At 44.3% G+C, this 10,942-nt stretch overlaps 1 protein-coding gene across 1 annotated transcript; it reads right to left on the bottom strand.

Annotated features, from left to right (window-relative positions):
• Positions 1-8,634: 8,634 nt before the first annotated feature.
• Positions 8,635-9,096, bottom strand: LOC119299335. The gene has a single exon (XM_037576572.1). It carries the CDS (start codon positions 9,094-9,096, stop codon positions 8,635-8,637), a length of 462 nt encoding a protein of 153 aa, XP_037432469.1.
• Positions 9,097-10,942: the final 1,846 nt, after the last annotated feature.

The following is a 10,942-nucleotide window of genomic DNA, read 5'->3' as shown; positions in this document are numbered from 1 at the left end:
AATTTGTGGTTGGCCGCATAGCACTTGTCTAGAATTAAAAATTATATTTTGTTCAGTTCAGCGTATTGTCTGTCTGCGCGACGCTTTCTTTTCTTTTAAAAAACTCAGACTTTATTCATTTGTAATTAGTATATCGTTTGTGAGGATCATTACAATTTCATTTAAAGGCTCTCCTCAAACCAATCGAAAGTCAAAGAAATCTAGCTAATCTAGCAAGCTCATGAGCTACTTTATTTGCTTCCCTATTATAGTGCTCAAATCTAGCAGTAACGAAATCACAAGCATAATGAAAACAGTCATCGAAGATTGCTGCCGCCGCACCCGCCGACTGTCCTCCATCATTCGTAGTATGAACCACCTTCATATTATCTGAATTTATAATAAGGCGATTGCATCCCGCCTATTACGCCAGTGTTAGACTGAATTTTAGAGCTAAAGCTTCCGCCATCAACACATTCGTGTAAAAATCTATTTTCTCATTCCCTCCAGCTATGAACCTGCCTTTGTCCTCTCGAAGGACCGCTTCCATGAAACCCCTGAGAAGATGGTGATTAAAAGAAGCAGCAACATTGTCTGCACGACCCTTTCTGCACTATTGGATTGCCCCTAAGCTCTGACTCGCCTCAGCTCCATAGAATTGAGTCAACAATATACCCATCCCCTCACGGTGATTCTTCGGGTGAAATCTCCTCTCCACTCACTACAATGGTTGTTGTAATAGAAGATCCTTTTTTGGTTCGGCCAAAAGGCCAAAAGCCGGTAAAATATTCACAATATGACTAATAGAACTTCAACGTTTTGCATATATTCCCTTCGTGTAGTGTTGCACATAAAACTAATCACAAAATGAACATTATCTCTACTTCTAAAGGAGGTGACACATCACTTCTAGCGTCCAGAACATCATTTCTAGCGTTTTGAACTTAACCCCAAGTAATATCCCTCCGGATTGACTCCTTGGTAGTAAACAATGCCAGAACCTCCAAAGAGGAAAATAATATTCACATACATATAATATTTTCCTCGTCATGCTCATGTGAGGTTCTGGACGATTATATGTATAAGCATTATCTCTACTCCTAAAGGAGGAGGCACACAATTAACTTTACCACACTTTATTATCTGATGATAGCTCATAATAAGCATTGCGGGTATGATATTTTTATTATCGGTATAGTAGTCTAAGGATAAAGTTGTTTACCAGGTTAGTTGACTAGGATCCACATTGCATGTTTCGAATTAGCGCCACAAAGAATTTTGTTGTTAATTGAACCATCATTTTGGTCATCTACAAACTTATTCTCTATCTGGCCAGCCTGATTAATGATAATTGATGTTTGTTACGCAGTGAAGCACATTTATTGAAATAGGGGATATGGACCATTGTGTCGAGTGAGTGGGAATACTTATTGGGTTAGGGTCGTTTTATTTTTTCTCTCTCGTTGCAACGCACGAGCATTAACGATAAGTGACAAATTTTATCTACCACCAGTGTTAGTTACCAACACTTCAGTTTTGTATGTTATATGTAATATTTATCAAATTGGAGAATATGTACGTCTAGTATGTAGTATATATACTACTTTTTAGGTAGTATGCATTGTATTATGAGTATGCTTTTTTACGTACAAATCTATACATATTTCGCAAATACAATAAAAACCATGGGCCAACTTGCAATTTTTTCATTTAACTCACTTTGGAATATGTTATATATAATATATAAACATACTTACAATGATAAAGTATTATATATAATACCACATGGCAGTATATGAGATATGTGGCATATAGGAGTATGTACTCCTAGGAGTACTAACCCATTTTCATATCTCTACTCCTAATGGAGCAGTTGGTAGTCTCGCTTCTAGGTTTTTTTTCATCCCACCTCCCATGGTTTTTTTGGTACCTCGTCCCACCTCACACTGAGCCGTCATGAACCGAAAAAACCGCGTACCGAAGCACCCGCCCGCCCCACGCAATCCAGGGCCTAACCTCCGATCGCATCCAAGACAATCCAGCAAAAAAACCTACGAAAATTAACCAGCGAAAAAAACCTAATGGAGGAGTTGGTAGTCCGGTACGGTTTATTTTTAACACTTTCCTAATGAAAAAAGATCACAGATCTAACTTTCCTACCTTAGCCAAATCAACGAATCTCTCTCATTAATGCAATTTGCTTTAGGAAACAAATAATAGATTCTTTCCTACCTTAGCCAAATCAACAAATCTCTCTCATTAATGCAATTTGCTTTAGGAAACAAAAAATAGATTCTTTCCTACCTTAGCCAAATCAACGGATCTCTCTTATTAATGCAATTTGCTTTAGCAAACAAATAATAGATTCTTTCCTACCTTAGCCAAATCAACGGATCTCTCTCATTAATGCAATTTGCTTTAGGAAACAAATAATAGATTCTTTCCTACCTTAGCCAAATCAACGGAGGTCTCCCATTAATGCAAATTGCTTTAGCAAACAAATAATAGATTCTTTCCTACCTTAGCCAAATCAACGGATCTCTCTTATTAATGCAATTTTCTTTAGCAAACAAATAATAGATTTTCAAGAAACAAATAATCTCTAATCTCTAATTCTCTAATAATAATAATACCTAAAAGAAACGCAGCGTTCCGTTTCCCGTCTTACTTCATCGAGCCTCCCTCCCGTGCGCTGTTGGTTTTCCCTGCATACGTTCCACCCCAAACGTGATTCGTTCTTCTTAATTACGTGGTCTCACCCCCATGCGATCCGGCGAAAGAACCAGCAAAACCGTCATACCCACGCACGCAAGCAACGAAAAATCCATGCAAGCCGTGTCTCCTCCTCCCTGTTCGAACCCTAGCCGCCCCTTCCCAGTTGACGCCGCTAGCGAGTAGCGCGTAGCACAGGCACCAGTGCGGCCCTTCCGTGGCTCCCCTTGACCTCGCAATGAAACAGCTCGTCGGCATCGATGATGAGCTGGTGCGTCCGGTGTTGATTCCTGTGGATGGGTCAAGCAGGACAAGGGGCGGTGGATCCGGGACATAGCCATCAAGTCTGCTTCGATGCGCGCCCAGTATTGTCTCAAGTGCATGGGTCGATCCTGTACGGCGGGTAATGGATCAAGGACATACATAGCAGCTTTCACCTACGCAAACAACTGACTACTCAACCTCCTCTCGGCGGTGACAGCGGCTAGGTCTGGTTAGCTACCATTTATCTTTAATACATGCCATGAAAGGCGATCAAGAAGAGCAATCATAAGCAGCGAGGGGTTCCAGGGCTACGAGCGCCAGTACTGCGACTCTGTGTCTGCGAGGTCTTCGCCAAGATCGCCACCCTCTCTTCCCGTGCCTATTTCTATTCGCTGTTGTTGGTTTCGTCTTACATGGTGAGATCTAAGCAAACAAGATGAAGCAGAGGCTCTTTGAGATCCAGTCCGACGTGCAGGATACTGAATCGTTGGTAAATACTAGATTATGTTTTATGATTTGATCATCCATTCCGCTGCCTTACATACTGCCTTTGGGACACTATAAGAACTAGGCATGTGATTTTGGCAGGTGGAGGCTTCATTTTGGATGTAGGTGAATGTGTGATTTATGGAAGCTCTGTATATTTATTTCATGATCGGCTCTTGATTTCCTTCTTAGGGACTGCCAGCTACACCACCTAAAAATTAGGCTACTGATCCGGGTACATTGCTACTCGGCCTTGCGTTCAATTGAAGTTTTCTGAGATCAAGTCTTCTGAAACTTCAAAACGAGTAGTCCTCGTATTTTGAGGTTGCTACTTGCACATTGTTCATCTTTCTGTCAATTTTGTTCCATTATTTTGCACTCTATCTGCCAATTTGATTGCATGGTATAGGGTGCGATGGTGGCGTGGGCACCGCACGGGGTAGGAGCAGTGCCCTGCACAGGCCAGCCCATGCCGGGAGCTAGCATCGCGCCAACGCCTCCATGAACGTCGCCATGACGCGTTGCATGGTGTCGCTGTCTGGTGTGGCCCCCAACATCGCGATGTGTGCTCAAGCATGTCGTTTGTGGCTTCAAGCCGCCTGGTGGCCACCGTGGCATCGTGGCTAAACAAGAGGTTGGTGATGAAGATCCTGCGCTCGTCCAGGCGGATATGGCGGAGCATCCACGGCGATGTGGACGCGGCTGCAGCCGTGGCCGGATGGAGAAGCCTTAGGTCCTGGTAGATTATCTACTGATGGCATAATCCTCCAGAGCTACAATAGCCAGAAAGATGCCTTGCCGTGGGGAAGCCTCACTGCTGGAAGCGCCATCAGTGATCTGATTTGAAGAGTCCAACAAGAGGTCAATGGAATTCTCATCTCCAATATGTTCGTATTCTAACATGTCCTTGTTGATTCAGCTATTACATTGTGTCACAGTTCACTTGTTTTCACCTTTTTTCGTACTACTATGTACTAGAATGTCCATGTTTGCTAATTTGCAGATTGAATTGTTCTGATAAAATATGCTAATATATGTCACTTCTTTCTGAAAGGTATCCAAAACTCTTAACTGCATTGCTCCGGTGATAACTTTTTCTTATTGTTGCCATTTTATGTTCCAGTCAAGATTTTCTTCTTTCACAGACATTAGAAGTCTAGAACTGGGATAAAAATAAATAAAGTTTGGAATACGCTAGAATCTTAATAATCTCCAATATCTGCTCCACATGTGTGGAATCAATCATCCAAATATATATATTCGGATTGATGCAGCCATGCCCAATAAGAATCTTCATGTAAATAAATCGAAGGATTCTCTACTGATGAATAGGGAGCTGCACCAGACATCATATGGTCTTTTCATTTTCATGGTAAGACTGGACTGACCTCAAGACTTAAGTATCTCGGAACCATGCTTTTCCTGCGTAGGTTTCAACATGCTATTACATGGTCTATTAAGTGCGTGTGAAGATTCTTGAATTTACCCTGGCATTATGGAACCTTTGTGCCGAAACAATTAAATATGTTAGTCTATAATGATAGCAATGAAGACACGCAGTTCTGTTATCAGTACAGTGCAGATGGTCATGTGGCCATTATGGCCTATCTTCAGTATAGTGGTTAACATTGACAGGATTAATGTAATTTTCGAAACGACATGTTCCATTTTCCCTATGTATTTTTTTGTTCAGATGCCCTACTACTGTTTTATTGACTGCAGGCAATCTTTTTTGTATGGTATGATTTTGTTTGTTGGAGAGATACTAGCTGCCCCTTTTCCACCTGTTAGTAAGTTTTGTAGCAGACTTCTTAATTGATATTATAGACGTTCTAAGGTAGATGCGGTATTTTCAGTTAGACTGATTTCTTGTATTTTATCCACTGTTATAGGAGTTTGTTACCTTTGTTTTTTGATCGAAAATTAAAATGTGCATGCATTGTCGAAGTTTGTGAAGTAAAATTAATAACCTTCTGGTTATTGATCAATATAAATACTACCTCCGTTTCAGTTTACAAGTCCTACGCGTATACCTAGGTTACCAATTTTATCACCTTAATATAAATTATATAACATAAAAATTATACAGTTTGAAAATAGAACATCTGAAGTTTATATTGTTATATTTTTTTATAATATATGACTTGTATTAGGTTGGTCAAATTAACGATCTAAGGACACGCGCACGCCCTGTAAATTGAGAGAGAGATAGTATCTTGGATGTCTCATAGCAACGCAAGGGCATTCAGCTATCCTTGAAAAAAAAGAACTGTCAAACCGCTCAAGAACCTGCCAGGTGAAGCCTCTCCCTCCACTGTTTAGCACTGCCTACCCCCTCTCCCCCGAATACCGTGACAGGGAAGATCCGGTCCATCGAGAGAGGCCGATGCTGTCGACCATTGATGTCGCATGGGAGATCTGCGACAGTGGAAACATGCTCCCCTTCGCGCCAACGACGCCTCGAGGTCACTGACACGGGTGACCCAGCGATTCGCCGCTGCCATCCCGAGCTACTTTGCCAACGTCGTGTGCGTGGGCTACTGGCCTTCCAGGTACTCGACCACCGGGCTTATCGAATTGGGCCGCCACGGTGCTGCTGGCCGCCGCCGGTCTCACTATAGATGCATCATGTGCCGTTGGCCATGCCAGCATTGCCGCCTACGTTTCCCAAATTAGTTCCCCGTATGGTCCATGCATACCCGGAGACGTTGGTGCGTTCACACTTCTCATGGATCTTTGTATTAGCCTGATAGTGTTGGGATCTCGAAATTTTGCTGTAGGTGAAGAAGGGATTCCTATCTCAAAATTGTGCTGTAGGTGAAGCGCCTCCTGTAGGCCATGGAGATGAACAGGGATGCATTGGGAGGCGGGCGACGTAAAGCGCTGGAAAGGAGTATTGTATTATGTATGGTACTCCTTCGCTTTTTGGAAGGTTGTATAGTCATTTTGATACATAAGATATAATTTCCAGTTCTACATACATATTGGTTTGAGATGTTTTCATTTTTTTATCATTTCAATGAATAATGCAATCTGGATTTGTTTTATCATGCCAATTTGAGGCATTCTGTATGGGCTGGTTGGAGGAATATTATTTTTTGACTCACTATGTGTGAACATGTTGAAGGGGCATGACCATCAACGAGCTTGTGGAAGAAGTTTGAATGTGAGTAGCTCCTATCTTTTGTGTACTTATTGTCAGTCTATCAATCAAAGGGTAGAATGATTACACGTGCAGTTATTTTGGTGTGAGCTTTGACAAGGGATGGCGATTGTTATGTTGAAGAGGCTAAAATCTTCCTTGGTAAGTGATGTGCATTATGCATCTGATAAAAAAAGAGGATTTAGGAAGTTGATTGTGCCCATGAGAGGTGGTCCTGATATTAGACTTGCTATAACATGTCATATTTAACACGTAATGTTCTTTACCAACCAAATGTTCACGTTTTAGATTATAAAGAATGATGACCTGAAAGATAAAGAGCTCCAAGAACTCGGTTCTGAAACTCTTGGTTAGTCTGAGTAATGAAATGTGACCCTACTGGAAGTTCTACCTCATTTCAGTTCTTCTCTTTTCCATTTAATTATCTATTTCATTCCAAGCTAACTGTCTTACATACCTATATCTTTCAATGCAAGACTACATAAGGACTATGGTCTATGTGATATCAAGCTCTTTCAAATAATCTGCACCCGTTCTTTTGGAGAATAATGTGTATGCATGGTCTACAATGGAGTTTACAAGATAGATTCACTTACTCAAAGATTCAACCTAACATTTTCCATAAGGATTATGTATGTTATACCAACTCTCAGTAATCTCTACTACTAATGTCTTAGTTGGTAGTCTCGCCTCACTTCACCTCATCCCACGACTCCTATCTTTCGCCCACCTTTGACATCATCACATCACAGCATTCGGCTGGCCCATTAACGTGTATGTGAACGCAATCCTCCCATCGCCTGCCCTCCTCGCGATAATCCCGACGTCCTCGCGCTGCCGTCCTCTTCTCCCTGATCTCCTCTACCAGCGTGCCTTCCTTGCGATCCTCCCGACGTGTCCTCACGTCGCCGTCCTCTTCTCCCCAAACTCCTCTACCAGGGGGACTCCTCTATGACCCAGGCGGAGCGAACATTGTACGCAGGTTTTTTTTGGCTTTCACCGGTTCGTTCTCTACCCCTCCTCCATGACTCCCTCGCCATCGATTTTTTTCGACGTCTAAATGCAATCCCTCCGTGGGGAAGTATGGTGTGAAGGAGGGAGGCCGCGATGGCGAAGGTGAGGTGGGCGTCATCCCGTTTTAAAGAAGAGGGCTCCAGCAAAAAATGTCTCACTACGGCGAAAACCGAGCGGAAGGGAAGGGTCCGACAGAAAAACATAAGGGTGTGTCATGGGGTGGAGTTTTTATGTTGGGTATGCGTGTTGGAGATAACAGGGTTCATAGTTTAGACATTTTTCTCTTCAATACGGTCTGGATTTGTGGGAGCCTGGACTGTCACATTGTTACATTTTTCATACAGTGTATCATAAAAGTGTATCATACATACAGTGAAAATATATCCCCTTTATTATATACAATATAGCCCTCCAATATGGCCATGTTTATGCTATACTAGATCGCAGGAACCTGCCGTCGACCTTAAGGTTGGTGTATGAGAGAAAAATAAGCTTCAATATCAATAATTTGTCTAATTCATTTATATACAGTATAGCCCGTAGCAACGCACGTGCATTTACTAGTATAGAGTAGCATTATTCTAATCCTAAGAATAGAATAACTATTTAAATCACGGCCAGGCCTCCCGAACTCCGGAAAACGCAAAAAACAAAACACCTGACGGGCCCATTCCCACCCCACCTCCTCCTCCCGCACCGCATCGCCTCTTCCTGGATGTCCCGACCACCTCCCGCCGCCGCCCCCTGACTCCGGCGCGGATCCCGCCGTCGGCCCCTCGGCCCCAGCGCACCACCCCCGCCGCCGGAAAAAAATTCTATGAATCCAGGTCTCGCGGATTAGCAGGTGAGACCCATCCCGATGAATGACACGTGGCATTCATAAATCACAAAGCATCCACCCCACCCCCACCTGAAATCAGGGGGGAGGGGGGAGAGAGATTGGATGCTTTGTGATTTGTGAATGCCACATGTCATCTATCAGGACGGGTCTCACCTGATTTATATGAAACCTGGTCTCATATAATTTTTTTCCCGCCGCCGCCCCCGACCTCGTCGCCTCTCCTGCCGCTGACCAACAGACCCCAACGCCAGCGGGCCATGGCCTGGCCGTCAGGCAGCACACCTCGGTGCACAGACCCGAACCCACCCTCGGCCAGGAAGTTTGCTCTCGAGAAGCCGCCGGTGGCGTGCTCCAGCTCCGCGTAGCTGAACCACCGCGGCGGCTTCCCGAACACCGGCGTCTTGTGCTGGCACACCGAGCACAGCAGCGGCGGCCCCAGCGCAGGGGTCCGGGAGAGGGACACGACGTCTCTCACGTTGCCTCTGAAGTTCAGGTCGGACCTGCTCCTGACGGTGCCGATCTCCGTCAGCAGGTCCAGCTTGGCGATCTTCTCCAGCAGCGCATCGGCTGTCGGGGTTCTTCGGCGGGTTGGTGTTGGCCTGGGGGATGCACCGGGTCGCTGCAGGATGTCCGCCATCCATGGCTGGAGCGACGGCGAGGCTGCTGCTGATGCTGCCTGAGGAGTTGGAGCTTCACTGTCAGGGTTAGATTGCACATTGGCATTCAAATGCTGGAAACTATCCTTGGGTGCTTCTCTCTTCAGCGGGCTATGTGCCTCTGAGGCAGAAACTGGAGTAGTACTGCGGGGGCCTGAGCTCGATACAGAGGATGCTCCGCTGGTATCGTCGAACGCTTCTGTCTCCGGCGAGCTGCTATCTGTTTCTGAAGCGAACAATGGAGAGGTTGCAGGGTCTGTTGAGCTTGATTCAGAGGACGCTCCGGCATCCTTGGTGTCTTGTTTCTTCAGAGAGCTACCATCTGCTTCTGAAGCACATGACAGAGAAGTTCTAGGGTCAGAGTTTGAAGCAGAGGATGGTGCTCCGGCGTCCTCGGTTTCTTCTTCTTTCTTCATCAGAGAGACGCCTACTCCGGAGCCTGTGGGAAGCCTCCCCCTCCTTCCACCGCGCCGCCAGGCCCTTCTGCTCTTGATCTTCACCGTGGGAAACTTCCCACGCCCCGCCGCCGATGGCCTCTAGCACCGCCACCTTTGCCAACTTCCACAGGCTTCCCACCGATGGTGCTCCTCTTGCCCTACCCCAACTGCCGCGCCACCTTCCGGTGAGATCCGTCATCATCTCCTCCCCTGGGTCATCGGACCCGGTGAGAATTCTTCACCGTCCTCCACCTCGCCGGTGGGCACGTGCGAATTGGGCACTGCCTGCAGCTAGAGGAGACATCGACCTGCAGCTGGAGGAGGCCCCGACCTGCAACTGGTCGTGCGCGCCACTGCCGCACTGCGACGCGCAGGCCGTACAACTTCTTCGCCAACTCATGCAGTTCAACCCCATCGTGCTCCTCATGGATGACCTCCGCCATCGTCGACTGCACGGCGTGCCCATGTGCTCATGCCCCCTGTCTTTTCCCTTGCTTCCTTCCTCTCCGTCTGCAACGACGAGCTCCTGCGAGCAGTGGGTGTATACTCTAGTAAATTGCAAATCCGAATTTGTGCCTGCTATGAACATCAAACGAGTTCGAAAAAATCTTTACATAGCGAGTTTTGATGGCAGTGAAGCTCAGAGTGAATGGGATTTAAGGTTCAGAAAATTTATTTTCAGTACAATCAGGAAAGGGTTTTCCCCCTGTTTTTCATTTCTTAGATCCTTTGGAAATTTATTAGATAAATTCTGAGACACATTGTGTTGTCTGAATCTTATGATCTCTTCTGTTACTACACAATATGGCGCGTTGTGTTCCTAAGTTCTATTTTTTTAATAATGTAAAACTTCCTCTATAATGTGTATGGACATTGTGTAAGTATTATGTTTCTCTCTTTTGGGGCACACAAGTTGTATGATGTTATGTGCCTTCAACTATTGATGCATTCTTGGACTTCTAAGAACAGCAATACCATTTCTTGAAAGAAAAAAAGAAGTTAAAATTTTAAAGAACTATGGTTTGAAGTTCAAAAATATGGGACACGTGATGTTCAAATATTAAATGCAAAGGCAAAAAGAGTAAAAAATATCTAGTTATCAAAATAAAATAAAACTCATGAACTACTACTTAAAAAAATGCAAAAGTACAAAAATAGAAAGTTGAGTTGCAATTCAACTATGCGTGATGTTTTTTACAAAACTGAATTTAAAATTGAGCGGTTCGATAATTATTACAAGAAGAGATTTTTTCCGTTGCAAATGAATAACACCAAGAAGTCCAAATTGAAAAAACCAAGAAGTTCAATTTTTAAAAATACAACAGTTTAATGTAAACCAAGAAGTTCAAGTTTTTCAAGTACAATAGTTCAATTTTTAAAAATACAATAG

Source organism: Triticum dicoccoides, chromosome 5A, assembly GCF_002162155.2.
Source record: "Triticum dicoccoides isolate Atlit2015 ecotype Zavitan chromosome 5A, WEW_v2.0, whole genome shotgun sequence".
NCBI lineage: Eukaryota > Viridiplantae > Streptophyta > Magnoliopsida > Poales > Poaceae > Triticum > Triticum dicoccoides.
The sequence above is the reverse complement of the archived record's forward strand: the minus strand, read 5'-3'. Positions and strand labels throughout refer to the sequence as shown.

Coding starts and splice junctions, on each gene's coding strand:
- LOC119299335 (XM_037576572.1), bottom strand. CDS start 9,096: ATGGCGGACATCCTGCAGCGACCCGGTGCATCCCCCAGGCCAACACCA.